The following is a 14,433-nucleotide window of genomic DNA, read 5'->3' as shown; positions in this document are numbered from 1 at the left end:
ATTATTTCCATGTCATAATTGAAATAATCAGCCAGTGTAACCAGTATTACATCATCAATATTAAGGAATTATTTACTTTAAACAAGCTTCTGTACTTTAATGAAAAGTTAGTTTCCTTATTTTCAGTGTACTAAGATATTTGCACTAGAAATTAAACCAAAAATACTTTGCAAGATTTTTGTTTAGTTTCCAAAGACAGGTAAGGGTAAAAAAAAGCACTGACAAACAATAAAAGAAAAAGAACATAAAGATAATCCCATAGAAATTAGAAATAATAAAAAAACAGTGAATATTACTCGGTATTTGTTTTTTTAGTGGACTAAACAGTAAAAACTATATTTTTTACTGTTAAAAATGCTCATTTCCTGTATAAAGCCACAGTGCATCATTTATTTAGTTGGTTTCATAACAGAACAGTTCCCTGTCCTTGTGCGGCTCACAAAGGGAGGCCGCCTGCTCATGTTACTCTCCTGCCTGATCCTCTCAGATAACAGAAAGAAGCTCTCCAGCAGAATGTAGCGGCTTTATCGACTTTTCCAATGATGCATTTGAGACAGAATTGCCTTTCCACGAGTTTCCCTGCAGGACAAAAACACCCTGCAGTGCAGCATGAGGACCTGAAGGCTGTCTGACTCAATAACGGGTGGAGTCATCTTCTTCTGCCACACACAGGATGCAGAGTGATCTCACTGCTGCGTCACGGAGGAGCCGGTGGAGGAGGGGCGGTGCAGCGGCGGGGACACAGACCTTCTCCCACAGAGGACAGAGGAACATCAGCCATGAAGCAGCTTCCCATCAACATCCTCCTGACGCTGGCCACCTGCAGACTCACCAGCTCAGGTAAATCACCTGCTGGTTTGATTTCTGATCAGACTCTGATGTTCTTCCTTCAGGTTGGCGCTGAGTGTTCCTGTAACCTTGACAGGAAAATGTAGCAAGATTGTCGTATGATTACGCCACATGTCGTTAAGTTTGAAGTTTTTGGATTAATGTGATTTTTTTAAATGTCCAGGGAAAGTGTTCTTGTCTTCTAAGAGTGGAGAAATACTTCAATGGGTCGCTAAAATTATTAATTTAACCAAAATAAACTGTTTTTCTTTACTTAAAGATAAATAGACAACGTCCCTTTAAAACACTAAGAAACTAAAAATAAAATCATTTAAAACTTACTACGGAAGAGGATTAGGACCACTGGAAAGAAAGAAAGAATTCTGACTTTATTCCTTTAATTAGGATATCAAAGGATTAGATTCTGACTTTAATCCTTTAATTAGGATATTAAAGGATTAGATTCTGACTTTAATCCTTTAATTAGAACATTTTGATTCAATTCTTACTTTAATCTCAGAAATCTGACTTTAATCTTTTAATTGGAGATTTAAGGATTAAATTTTGACTTTAATCTTAATTTTCAAAGCCTTTAATTTGAAAATTAAGATTAAATTCTTACTTTAATCTTAATTTAATTTTAAATTTTAATTTGAAAATTGAAGGTTTAAATTCTGACTTTAATCTTAGAATTTTAACTAATCCTTTAATTAGAGAGTTAATTAGAGAGGATTTTGCTCTAATGTTTTTATCAGAATTGTAGGTTTAATCTCAAAATTCTGACTTTAGTTTTCTGAGATTATCGGTGAGATTTTGTGTAAAATCTCACCGTTTTAGGCTAAATATTCTACAATATTTAGCCTAAAACTGTTAACCCTATTAGCCGTGCTTCACCCCTCCAGTCAGCTTTAGACTTGGCCACGCCCCTCAGTGTATTTTGGCTCCACCCACATTAGTAAAAATTGGGGCGGAGCTAAGCTTTCACATTAAACTTTATTTGAGGATCTGAAACACTTTAAATTAGACAAACCTGCAGAAACAGAATAAATCTGTTATATATAAGCTCACATCAATAGTTTCCAAGCTAACAAAAGGTTTGTCAAAATGAACAATTTTTAATTTTCTAATATTTCCATCCATCCATCCATTTTCTTCCGCTTATCCGGAGTCGGGTCGCGGGGGTAGCAGCTTCAGAAGGGAGGCCCCAGACTTCCTTCTCCCCAGCCACTTGTTCCAGCTCCTCCGGGGGAATCCTGAGGCGTTCCCAGGCCAGCCGGGAGAAATAGTTCCTCCAGCATGTCCTGGGTCTTCCCCTGGACCTCCTCCCGGTGGGACGTGCCTAGAACACCTCACCTGGACGCCTAATCCTAATATTTCCAGAGAAAAGTAATATGTTCACCACAGGTGCCTGAGGAAAACCAAACAGTGTATACTCTCTTTTTAGTAAGCAGTTAGAGAGTTGTAATTTTTATTTTTTTACCCTAAAGTAAAGCTTCCAGCTGAGTTTTGCTAATAATCAGTTAAAATATGTGTCCCTCTATTCTGAGGCCTCACTCTCAGTTTTGCTCAAACTGTTGGTCTACTGGGAAGAGATCCAATAACCAAAACGGTACACCCACCTGAAGCTCTCTGCAGTGGTGTTGAAAACTGTATTTTACTTGTAATCTGAACCTCTGCTTCCAGCAGCACCATGTTTGGATCTTTAGGGTGGCATTTCCAAAACTGGATCTCCAGTCATGGGAAAATTAAAGGATATGCTTTTCCAGTTCTATCAGAAAATAATAAACCCAACCTGGCTGTTACCAATTGTTTATGTAGTAAGCAAAAATGAAGTCAGAATTAAAAATCCATGTGTAAAAAGACACAGATGGAGTTTTGCAGGTGGAACACATTTACAGCCCAGCATATTCACACAACGCTCTGAAAAACAGAACAAAAAAACAACTCAGCAGGTCTCGGTCAGCTGTTAAGAACTAAAGTTAATGAGATAATGACAAGAGTAAACTGCTACGGCTTTTTAAAAAGGCTACCGAGAGAAATACTGTGATAGCACAACTTTGGCTTGCAAAGTTACATCTGAATCATCTAAGTATTAACCCAACATTTTGTGCAGCTTTTTAGCCAGATATGTGGCAAAAGTGGCGATTTATGGCACACATGGCTTTCCATACTCCATATGCATACGTTGTCCGCCTCTCTGCTTTGCACCAAGTGTGTTCATGTTGAGAGAGGGGAGGTCTTGTCGAACAAAAATACGGCGAACTGGTAATACAGGCTTTTAAATCTAGAAATACTACAGTGGATTACACACTGTTAAAATAATCCGAAGGGTAGATTAACTAGCAAATAATGATATATTCTGCTGACAGAAACTGTGGGTCCAACACCGACGCAATTGGCTCCGGTCAGCTCTCTTCCAACGAACACCAAGAGCGTCCACCTCACAGGTCAAAATATTTACATTTATCTAAAGATTTAATGAGGAAATTCTTATATTTTATTCACAAATGTCAATGTCATGTTTGCTTTTACTCAGGCGACAATAAAATTGAGAATGTTGAGCTGCTGAATCCTGTCAATCTGTCGCTGGAGTGCATCTGGACTGGTAACCAGAACAAACAGCCCAACATCACTGGCTACTGGAGAAAAGGCGGAGTGGAAATTCAGGACAGCCGAGTCCCAGTGGACCCAGAGAACCAGCAGTACACACTCAAACGAGTGTAAGTGATTCACACATGCTCAAAATTAACCCAAACTGGAATAAAAAAAAAAACATTTATTGGTTTTAGGAAAATGGATCTTTACAAAACATTTTAAATGTTATATTATTGAATACAATAACAACTAAAATTTACCAGCATAGAGATATAAAAACTGACCCCCTTTCTGCTTAGATCTACAACAGTAACAGTGTCTGGATTGTTTTTATTATTTTAAACCTAAAAAATAATAACAATATAAATCAATTTAAATTATACCCATCAATTTTTCCCCATAAAATGCTTCTTGTATTTAATTTGCAATGCTCTGTTTTTTTTTAAAAGAAATAATCAGCTAACTGCTTGTTTTTTTTGTCTGTCATTACTAGTTTATATGAACGTGTAGAGCTGCAACACAAGCAAAAAATAGATAGTTAAAATGTGAAAACTTAAAACTTCTAACAATATATCTTTCATGTTTGAATAAAATAATTTGACACTGTTGTAATATTCACAGTTACCATGTTATAACAAAACCTTTTCAAATTCTTACAAATAAATATTATATTACAGTAACATGATAGTATATTATTTAAACAACCTTTTGCTGTCAGAACATAATAAATGTTGATTTAATGTGAAGCAGCAAAAGCAGACGAGGTGGATTAGCAAGGTGGCATTTTCACTTGCAAATTGAACTTTTTTGAATATGTTTACATGGAGCGACTGAAGGTTTGGTTTATAATCTGAAATGTTATAAAAATCATCAGACCTGTTCTGAATAATTCAACACTGTCTGAATATTTTAATATTTATTTTTTCAGTGTTGTCATTTGAACCTTATTATGTGGAATCCAATGTTGGTTCTGTTGTTTCTGTGCTGTTATCTCACCTTTAAGGTTTAGAAAAAACGTCTTTGAATCCAAAACCTGCCTCTGGGTTAGCAGAGCTGCAGACGGGTCACATTTTAGTAGAAAAAACTGTAATAAAAACAAAATGTTAACATCTTTTCTCTCTGTTTTTCAGGTTCAACATTGTGAGTGAGGAACACCTTGGAAATTACACCTGTGTGTTTGAAAATGAAGCAGAACTAGATTTTATTCTGGCAGGTACAGATCACATCTGCATTACCATCTTGTTTTGTAATTTAAAAATACATTTTTTCCAGAAACCTGCTGCAGATTGACAGTAACGTGTCGGCTCTGTCTTTCAGTGCCGCAGATCGGTGAGAGAAGAGAGAAGCCCATCGTCTCCTATGTGGGCGACTTTGTGGTTCTGACATGCAAGATGGAGGATAATAAACCAGTACCAAGAACCTGGAACTGGTTTAAGAACAATGGCACCGATAAGGCGAGTGAGGACTTACAGATCAGTGGTTATCTTTGACGTTACATGACTTTCTTTACAGTCGCGTTTTATCTGTAGTTGGATAAAGTTAAACTTTTAACAGATAGACTGTAAAAGTCACCTTTAGTGGTTTTATTAAATGGTAGTCTTGCTTTTCCCAAAAACTTAGTGTTTAGATGATTCTTGTAAAAGTATTTATAGAGAAAAATACTGTTTTTTTATTCAGATTTTTAAACATGTAATATTTATACCAGCATCATGATGTTTTCTTCAAGGGGCCGATTGTGGCAGAATTTATTGATAAAACTACCAATTAGCAAACTGCTAAAATATTATAGCATTTCATGAGTGCTTATTAAAGTTAAATCAGTACAAAATAAACTTCATTCACCAGATTTGGGGGATTAAAAAAAAAGATTGTGATTCCATCCCTCGATTCGTAATCAATAAATAATATTTAACATCATTGATTTGACTGATAATATTTAAGCACACAAATGTTGTCTTAAAGTCCTACTCATGTCTTTCTAGAGCAGGGGTGTCCAAAGTGTGGCCCGGGGGCCACTTACGGCCCATGGCCTGACTTTGTTCGGTCCTCAACTGCAATTAAAAAATGATACAAATTTGCCCCCTAGATGCAGATGGAGACTTTTGTTACCAACATCATTTTCTTACACAGGAAAATGTAAAGAATAACACAAAGTATTTGTCTTTTTGTAACCATTTTTTAACAAAAGGTAAAACCAAGTTCATCCAGACACTTTCACTGAAAAAAGAACTTTGGTGCAGCAGAATCAGCTTTTATTCTTTATTAAGCTTGGTTAAATATAGCAAGTGTTTGGAAAGAAAACACTGTTCTTATTAATCAAAGTAAATTTATTCAATGGAGCCAAAAAGAAACTGAAAACTAGATGTATTTTTTTAAATACAGCAAGCAAAATTAAAGTAGTAGTAAGTAGTACATTTCTGAGATGAGAGTAAAGTCAGAAATTTTCTAGAGAAAACAATGACGTTTGATAGAAAAAAAATCTAACTTTTTAGATTAAAATCAGAAAATTTCTACAAAATATTTGGAAATGTTGGAAAATCAAATGTCAAAATATTTTGTTCTAGAAAGTTTCAAAAGAATTATCAACATTTCTGAGTTTTGGTGGAAGTTTAGTCCTTTTCTTCAGTCTACAATGGCCCTAATACAAGGTAGTAAACATCTACAATAAATACCCAGCTACTTTATTTGCTTGATTTTAGGTTGTTTTTTGGTTTTTTTTAGTATTTCTGAATCTACAATTTTGGCCCATATGGTTTGGATAACCCAGCTCTAGAGTCTAGAGGGCCACATAAATACCTGTGGTGGGCTAGATTTGGCCCGCAAGCCTTAGGTTTATGCAGTGTGTAGGCATTAAGCATACAACAAGCATGAAAACGTTTTGTATAATATTTCAGATGTTTTTGCTAGTTAAATCTTAAATCTTTTTAATTATTAATAATTGTAGGATTCTGTTGTCCTGCAGGAGCAGCTATTCGAAGCTCAACGCTACGACATCACCGTCAACGGGCGCAGCGCGAAGCTGAAGGTGAAGGATGTGAGCGAAGCCGACTCCGGCGTGTATCACTGCGCCGCCGTGTACAACATCAGCACCAGCACCAGCAAAATGCACCTGAAGGTCAGCCAAACAAACACTCAGCTCACTTGTTGAAAAAGGTTTTAAACTTTAAAGGGAAACTATTCATATTTTGCTAAAAAAGAAGTTATTTGATATCCAATGTTAGTAAAAGGTGGAAATTAGCTCCATGTTTAATTTGTCCAGAATAAGCGTTGGGTTTCACATTTTGTTCTCCAGTTTAGTTTTACGATGGCGTCTTATCTAAAGCATCTTTGAAAAAACGTTTTCAGATATTTTTAGTTTAGCTGAGGGTTTAAAGACATGAACCTCTTGTGATTTTCTCCTGTAGGTGATTACCATCTGGGAGCCATTGAAGCCTTTCTTAAGCATCCTGGTTGAAGTTGTCATCTTGGTTACTGCGATTCTCATCTATGAGAGGAGTCATTCCAAGAAAAAGGAAGCAGAAGGTACTAATGCATGTTTTTTCTCTCTTTTTTGACTTTAGCTATGAAACTGTGTGCTTTGGTTAGTTTGGAAGAGCAACTTATGTTTACTGGTAAGTATGGAGAAGGATCTGTGATGCTGTGGGAATGATTTTACTTCAAAATGCCCTTTGACTCTTGTTAGCATACATTGCAATATGGACTCATTTATCAAACCAGAAGATTTGAGATAAATCTTTAATTGGCTCTTTAAAACAAATAAAAATCCAGATATTGTGGCCAAATTAACACAGAAATGGTTTGCAAAGATTGTGATTTTTCCTGCACTGTACTCACTGCAAAAACAAAATCTTACCAAGTATTTTGGTTTCTAGTTCAAATATCTTAGTACACTTGAAATAAGACAAAACTAACTTAGAATTAATTTTTCAGCAAGAAATAGGAGTTTGTTTTCCATAAATAATTCCTTATTATTGAAGAATTACTAGTTTCGCTACAGATTATTTCACTTATAACATGGGAAAATGTCTTGTCATAAGTGAAATAATCTGCCAATAAAACTAGTAATTGTTCATCCATATTAAGGAATGACTGACTTAAAAGAAGCTGCTATATCTTGCTGAAAAGTTGTTCATTTTGTCTTATTTTAAGTACTAAGATATTTGCACATTGGAACTGAATTTAAAATAACTTGGAATAGTTTGTGTTTTTGCAGTGCTCAGATTAAAGACTGGATGTTCATGCCTTTACTCTTATCTGCAAATGTAGTTTCTTAAGAAATTTGCCCTTTTACTAAAATATTTATTTATTTTATGGATATATTTAACTACCAATAAAATGAATCTACTACTGTGAATAATTTCCTGCCCTATTCACAGCTAATGGTCCGAATGCAGACCCAAAGAACACACAGTGAGTACTTTAAAAATAGTCATCACGTATTTTTATGTTTCGTGTATTATGCTTTTTTTAAAATGATGATAATTATTTTTGCCTCAGGCCACAGGGTGAAGATGAGGAAGCTGAGGAAAGTACCTCAGTAAGACAGCGCAAAACCTAAAAGAAGCAAATTCAAGCATCTATTAAATTGTTATTTTATTTTTGAATGTGAAGAGCTTATATAGCAACATATAAACAGCTATTTTTTTGTAAATGTCTTAATCCTTAACACCAGCTAAGTGCAATGACCATCATCTAATCAACTAATACACACGAAAGCTTTCTGTTTTGACGTTCACTGACCAACATGTTTCCTGTTGTCAGCAACGGCTGAAGGAGTAAAACATTTAGCCTTTCTCTCCCTCCGGCTCTGTGTTTCAAACTGAGGTTGCCTTCACATGTTTCCGGTGTGAAGGCAACCTCAAACGGAAGCCGCTGTTCTCTTTTGAGCTTGAAAACCCCCACCCTACATTTGCAGCTGTGATGTAATGAGTTGTGGTTTGTGAGCAGTGCCTTAACTCTCTCAAAAAGCAACTGACTAGCTGCGTTTCCATGGAAAATGTACGCTAATATTTGTCGATATTCTGCTAATGTTGAAGAAAATTTTGAAATTGAAATTAAAATCACACGTGAATAGGCTTGTTCACGCGATAAGTCATTAAAAATAATCGTCTATTAGAGGAAACGTTCAGGCGTTGGAGCGATTACATATGTGGCGTTTTGGGAAATTGTAGACTTTGATTTTCCAGAAGAGCTATGGATTCAACAATTTCAAATGACACACCACTTTTTATGAACTGTGATGATGTGAGAGCCGAGGTGGAGTCAACTGCACATCGTCCAAAAAAACAAAGCAACCATCCTAATACTACTTCCTGCCATCTTCTTTGAGGTTTTCGCGGCTGTTGATCACGCGACCGGTATGATGCGAAGAAAGTGTTTCAGTTTAGCGCAATATATCCATTTCAATAGGGCGGAAAATCTACCTCATCCTAACTTAAAAACGTTTCATTGAGCGAATTTATTTTTGTAATTTTAGTTTGCACAATTCTGTGGCTAATGGAACCTACTGTGGAAAAGCAAAGAACTAGCTGCCATTCTATGACTATTGTGGGCAAAAACATTGTCCATATTTTGGTAATGCTGAAAACTCAATTTTGTAATTCCGGTGTTTCCATTAAATAAGAAATGCAATTAAAATGAGGGGTGAATAAATTTGTTCCTGCGATATACCATTTAATAAAACATGCTGCGCCATCATCTGTCTTCTACTTCCTGTCGTCTTCTTCCTCTTTTCTGCCAGTGATATCATCGGGTTGTTGTTGATCGCGACTCAAGTGATGCAAAAACCTTTAATGGAAATGTTTTTTTTTTCTGAATTGCCATTTTGTAATTCCAATTCGCTCAATGGAAACGCAGCTAGTGCTCTCCTTGCCAGCAATGACTTTATTTCTGCCACCTTGAATATAGGAGCTTTGGGAGTAACGTCCACATTGAAATACTTGTACATCATTGTCACATTAACATATTCAGCCTTCACTGTATATGCAAGCAATATTAAAGCTACACAAATTAAAGTTCATCTGAGTCATTTTCCTTTGAATCAATGCTTTGCTGGTTTAATTCAATTCAAAAATATTTTAGGAAAAGTTAAATGTTGTAATTCCTTAATTCAAATATGACTATGAATTAATACTAGCAGCTCATTTAAGATGCAGTATGCAACTTTTATTAAAAAAAATAAGTTTTTTACATATTTGTTAAAATTGCTACTGTTTAATATGAGACAGATAATTTGTGAAAAGATTTGGCTCCTCCCAGTGCTACCATTTCCATCTGAATAAATGCGCCGCTCCCAGTCAAAACCAAACAAACAAAAACCTGCTGCAATCAAAGGGTAGCAGATGTTTTATTGACTGTTTTGCAGTAAGTTACATTTTCTCTACAAGCTGAAATGGGAGCATTTGGTGGCCCCTCCTTACAGCAGCTTTGTACAATGGCATATTAGGGCAGTTGTAGATTAAAAAATTATTTAAATTTCTGCCAAAAAAAAGACATTCTGAGATTAATCTCAGAAATATTCTAAAAAAAAAAAAAACTTGGACATTTTTTAGCTCCAAAAGTTGAAAATTTGAGGGAAAAAAACCTAAAATGTTTACATACATTTTGTGTATTTTTTTAGGTTAAAAAAACTGAAAATCTTTGAAACCCATAAAGTCGAAAATCTTTCAGAGTTTCAAAAGTCAACATTTTGTACTCAGGAATGCTCAAGTTTTTTTCTTTTTTTGTGAAAATAATCTCAATATTTCTGAGGGGTTTTTTTCTCTCAAACTTTGGAGTTCAAATATTTCAAAAAAAAAAAAATCTTGCAAATTTTCAATTTTTGAAGCTCAGAAATCTTGTATTTTCTAAAAGATTTCTCAGATTAATATTAGAAGTTCTGAGTTTATTGGTGGAAATGTATTCCTTTTTCTCTCCCATCACCAATAGCTGAGACACGCAGTCATAGTTATCAGCTTCACATGCCAAAGTAACAAGAATAAATGAAACAACTGTATTATTGAGAGAAGCTTCTGATTGTTCAGAATCTCCATCTTAAGCCTGAATCTGCATTCAGTCTGTTTATAGTTTGGCTGATTAAACAACCGTAAACCAAATTTTTCAGCTGTAGTGACAAAAAAGCAGCTTCCTGCATGTTTGTGTCCCGTTCAGCTGTGAGGCCGGTTCATGAGGAACTGAACCAGAAGCCTGAGGACGCCGTCGTCCAGCCCCACCACCGCGCCGTCCTGCACGCCCTCGTAGAGACGCAGGCTCTCTGTGCCCCACAGCAGGTTCTTCCTGGGGTTGTTGGCGTCCGTTTCCACGGACAGAGCCAGAGTGTTGAGCTGGTAGCAGAAGAAGGAGAAGAAATGTCCGTCTGTGATGACGGCCTGCGACACGAAGGGTCTGGAGACGTCCTGGTAGTCCCAGAAACCTGCAGAGGGTTGGCGGGAAGAAGGAACAACCCATCACTCTTTTCTCCTCTAACTCCATGATTCCAGATCAGACTATCAAGATTTCTCAGTTTTATGTGTTCGTTTTAAAATATGAAAACACTAAAAATCGCTGTGAACTTAACAGAAGACATTATAAGTTTGGGAAGACATGGAAGAAGTAGAAAAAGAAGGGTAAAAATGATGAGAGGAAATAAGGGAGGAAAAACAAAATTAAAAGGAAAGAAGGAAAATTATAGAAGGAAGGAAGAAAGAAAGAAAAACAATGACACGAAAGGAATAAAATAGAAACTGAAAAAAAGAAAATACCAAAAAGGGAGAAACTCAACATTTTGTTAGTGGAATAGTAAATAAAATCTGGAAATATAAATACTCTTCTATTGTCATATTTTCTTTTTCCAAATTTATCCGACCTGGAAAAAAAGGAATCAGATTCCAGACTGGATGAAGCTGCAACTCCAACGGTCATATTTACAACCAATTAAAAAAGTTAAATAAGTGACTTTTGCTCAATCCAAATTATTTTGTTTTCAAAACACATTTTGTGATGATATGCAGCTTCTCAATACTTGAACCTTTTTCTTCAGTATCAGAGAAACCAGCATCACAGAATGAAAAGCAGTAAAATGCTGGTTTTCTGACCTTGGTACATGGCCTGAGCGCCGGTCCAGGCAAACAGGCTGGCGGCGGCATTGGCTCGGAGGAAGGGCTCTACCTGGTCCGAATGCTGCTGCCGAGCCAGCCGGTCTCTGTGGTACCGGTCCGGTACCAGATGGAACTGAGTGTGACCGTAGCAGGCTGGGTCTGGCAGCTTCGCTCCTGGAAAAACAGAGGAAAGCAGAGTTATGAAAAACATTGTGTTAACTCTAAGTTCATAATAATACAAAAAGCAAAGAATAGTTTTTTCAGGTTTACTTTGAGTATTTATTTTATACTTAAAACAGGCAGTATCCTTGAAGTTTACTTTTTATAAACTGTACTTGATTTATTTAAGAATACTCTCATGGAGTATGCACTAATACTAAGACTAGAACTTATACTTTAATATTAAAGCTTAAACTTTGGCTACCTTTTACTTACTTCTTCCACAAAGTACTTGGAGTATTTTGATCTTGTGTGAACGAAAATACTAAGAAGTTATTTCTTCTGGTTCTTGGATAGAAACGTTTTTTTATTTTGTTCTTGATTTGATTCCCCTTTATTGTGCCTCTAAATATGAGATATGAGGTTTGACTATTTCTTTTAGTTTTAGGAGTTTTACCTGTGAAGATGTTGTTGTCATATTGCCTTCTGAACAGAGGCATGACGTTGGGGGCAAGGTGGATTTCTGGGACCTCAGCTGTGTAAGACGCTTCCAGTGGAGCAAACTGATGAAACACATGACAGGAAAATAAAATAAAGTTAACAGAATACATGTATTGATATCTGTATTTTTCTATTCCTACTGTAAAGAGATGGGGGGTTTTTTAACCTGCGGTAGCTGCTGAGGTATTCTGATCTGGCTGTGGGGATGGTCATCGATCTGAAACCTGATTGGCTCCTGTCGGCCTCTGCGGTGGCCTCTCGGGATTATTCTTTTTCCCCTCCTCCAATAAAAGTTCACCTGTGGACTGAGATCTGAAGAAGAAGAAGAAAACAAACATCAGAAACAAAAACCATCACTGAAAGAGGAACACTGGTTTATGTGGGTGACAGAGAGGTGTCGGTATTAAACTGGCTTTAGAGACTTACATTTTGAGATTCACTATTAATTTTACAGGACAAAACTGTGCTGAAAAAAAACTTTTTAACGACAACTCATGACAAATGCAGTCGAAACAGATCCAATTAACATTCAGTAACAGAATCCAATTTGATCCTAAATCAATTCAAATCAATCCAGTTAGAAAAGTAACTGGAAAAATTGAGCAGTAATTGAGCATAAAATGTACAAAACTCCGGTTCCTGTATTTACATAGTATCGGCTCGATACCAAAATATGCATTATCACACACCTTTACTCTCTTCACAAATGACCATTCAGTAAAAAATACAGTCTAAATGTAGCAATCCATAAATAAACCTTTGTTGGTGATTTATTGTGAACGTCATCATCCGTACCCAGACTGGAGAGCCGCAGCAGCGGGTTGTATTTGGCCAGGCTGTGGGTGAGATCAGAAACCAGGGTCTTCAGGAAGGGACCGACCACCTGCTCCTGGTGTTTGTACAGAAAAGGTTTGCGCTTCCTCATCTTGTGCCAGTGCTCGTGTAAAATCACACGGGTGACCAGATCTCGGATTTCATTGAACGCAGCATCGTCGATCTCAGGGGCAGCCGGTTGATCCGCGGCCGACTGGGAGCCCTCCGTACCCGGGTTGAACTTCTCCGGAAGGCCCGGGATGTACGCGGTTTTGGTGAAGTGCTGGTACCAGCTGTCCGGGTTTCGTGAGAATGTCTGAGGGTAGACGACAAATTTCATCCGCTGGATGTGAGTGATGAGGGACAGCTTCTCCTCCACAGGAGAGGAGGAGATCATTTTAATGCGCTCCTCGTTCTGCCGCAGCCGGGCGGATTTGCTTTTAGCCGTCAGAGAGGCGACTATGGGCGGATACTGAGGCTCCTTCGCAGCTGCTTCGGTGTGGACATATTTCAGGGATCTAAGTGGAGGAAAACTTCTCGGGAGCAGCAAGGGCAGCCTTATGCGGGCCGCCATGTTGCTTCTTTGAGTTCTTCCTCGTGGATTTTATTCAGGTTTAAATAACAACAAACCAGTGCAATAGCGCCACCAGCTGTTACGGAGAGGTGGTGGTACCAACTTCAACTTATAATTTAAAATGATAAAAATGTATCCAACTAGTGACTTTCTGAGATAAAGTTTTCAAGTGGATGTGGATAAATGTTTATAATGTGAGAAAGTAACTGAGGATCTGGATAATTTGTAATTTGGCCGGATCTTCACCAGTTTATCTGGGTACTTTTAACAGATATAGCCATCCAAGAGGTTAAACTTGTTAATAATTAATAATTATTTTTTATTAATGATCATAATATTGACTACGATGTAAATAATATTCCGATATTATCCAAACATTAACTACACAAATGTTGCTTCTTTAAAAAAAATAATTACTTTATGAAGTGCAAGAATGAGTTACAATTTTAATGCCATTTTTAAGTCAAAAATGCTTTTAAGTTTACCTCTTCTTTGAAACAATTTGTACGTCAATGTTTTGTTCAGAATTTTTATGTTGTATGTACAATACACCCCACTAGATTTTGGATTCATTTTGGGGATTTGTTTGTTTGTTTTATTTTTGTTTTGCTCTGTTTGTTCTTTGAAACTTTGTAAGTATGTGGTGTGAACACATAATTAAAGGATTTTTTTTAAACATTTTATTTATTTATTTTGTCAAAAAAGCATTTTTTTTATTATTATGATTGATTTATAAAAGTTCTGGAAAGGGTAAAACGTTTAAAAGGTGAATTTCTTTTATGAGCAAGGTGTATTAATCAGCGCTTTAAACACTGCTGCTCTTGAAGCGACCCCTTAAATACGTCATTGATGTCGCCTTTAGAGCCACTCACAAACCGTCGGATATTT

The 14,433-nt window shown here is 36.6% G+C and overlaps 2 protein-coding genes across 2 annotated transcripts; one reads left to right on the top strand and one right to left on the bottom strand.

The window, feature by feature from the left end:
• The first annotated feature begins 379 nt into the window (after positions 1–379).
• On the top strand, positions 380–9,442 carry emb (embigin). The gene is made up of 9 exons (XM_028033488.1): positions 380–840; positions 3,198–3,275; positions 3,365–3,548; positions 4,554–4,636; positions 4,741–4,877; positions 6,386–6,538; positions 6,828–6,945; positions 7,800–7,833; positions 7,921–9,442. Exons 1-9 carry the CDS (start codon positions 780–782, stop codon positions 7,979–7,981), a joined length of 909 nt encoding a protein of 302 aa, XP_027889289.1. The 5' UTR covers positions 380–779; the 3' UTR covers positions 7,982–9,442.
• A 303-nt stretch (positions 9,443–9,745) lies between these two features.
• Positions 9,746–13,584, bottom strand: mrps30 (mitochondrial ribosomal protein S30). The gene is made up of 5 exons (XM_028033483.1): positions 12,954–13,584; positions 12,325–12,470; positions 12,115–12,220; positions 11,496–11,672; positions 9,746–10,834 (listed from the first exon to the last, which is right to left on the bottom strand). Exons 1-5 carry the CDS (start codon positions 13,543–13,545, stop codon positions 10,569–10,571), a joined length of 1,287 nt encoding a protein of 428 aa, XP_027889284.1. The 5' UTR covers positions 13,546–13,584; the 3' UTR covers positions 9,746–10,568.
• Positions 13,585–14,433: the final 849 nt, after the last annotated feature.

Source organism: Xiphophorus couchianus, chromosome 12 (genome assembly GCF_001444195.1).
Source record: "Xiphophorus couchianus chromosome 12, X_couchianus-1.0, whole genome shotgun sequence".
NCBI lineage: Eukaryota > Metazoa > Chordata > Actinopteri > Cyprinodontiformes > Poeciliidae > Xiphophorus > Xiphophorus couchianus.
The sequence above is the reverse complement of the archived record's forward strand: the minus strand, read 5'-3'. Positions and strand labels throughout refer to the sequence as shown.

Bases quoted from the DNA above. Each gene is read 5' to 3' on its own strand.
- emb (XM_028033488.1), top strand. From the start codon at position 780: ATGAAGCAGCTTCCCATCAACATCCTCCTGACGCTGGCCACCTGCAGA. The intron at 4,637-4,740 runs GTACAGATCACA...TCTGTCTTTCAG, and splicing joins ACTAGATTTTATTCTGGCAG to TGCCGCAGATCGGTGAGAGA. The intron at 6,539-6,827 runs GTCAGCCAAACA...TTTCTCCTGTAG, and splicing joins CCAGCAAAATGCACCTGAAG to GTGATTACCATCTGGGAGCC.
- mrps30 (XM_028033483.1), bottom strand. From the start codon at position 13,545: ATGGCGGCCCGCATAAGGCTGCCCTTGCTGCTCCCGAGAAGTTTTCCT. The intron at 12,471-12,953 runs GTACGGATGATG...CTTCTTCTTCAG, and splicing joins GCTGCGGCTCTCCAGTCTGG to ATCTCAGTCCACAGGTGAAC. The intron at 10,835-11,495 runs GTCAGAAAACCA...AACCCTCTGCAG, and splicing joins CGCTCAGGCCATGTACCAAG to GTTTCTGGGACTACCAGGAC.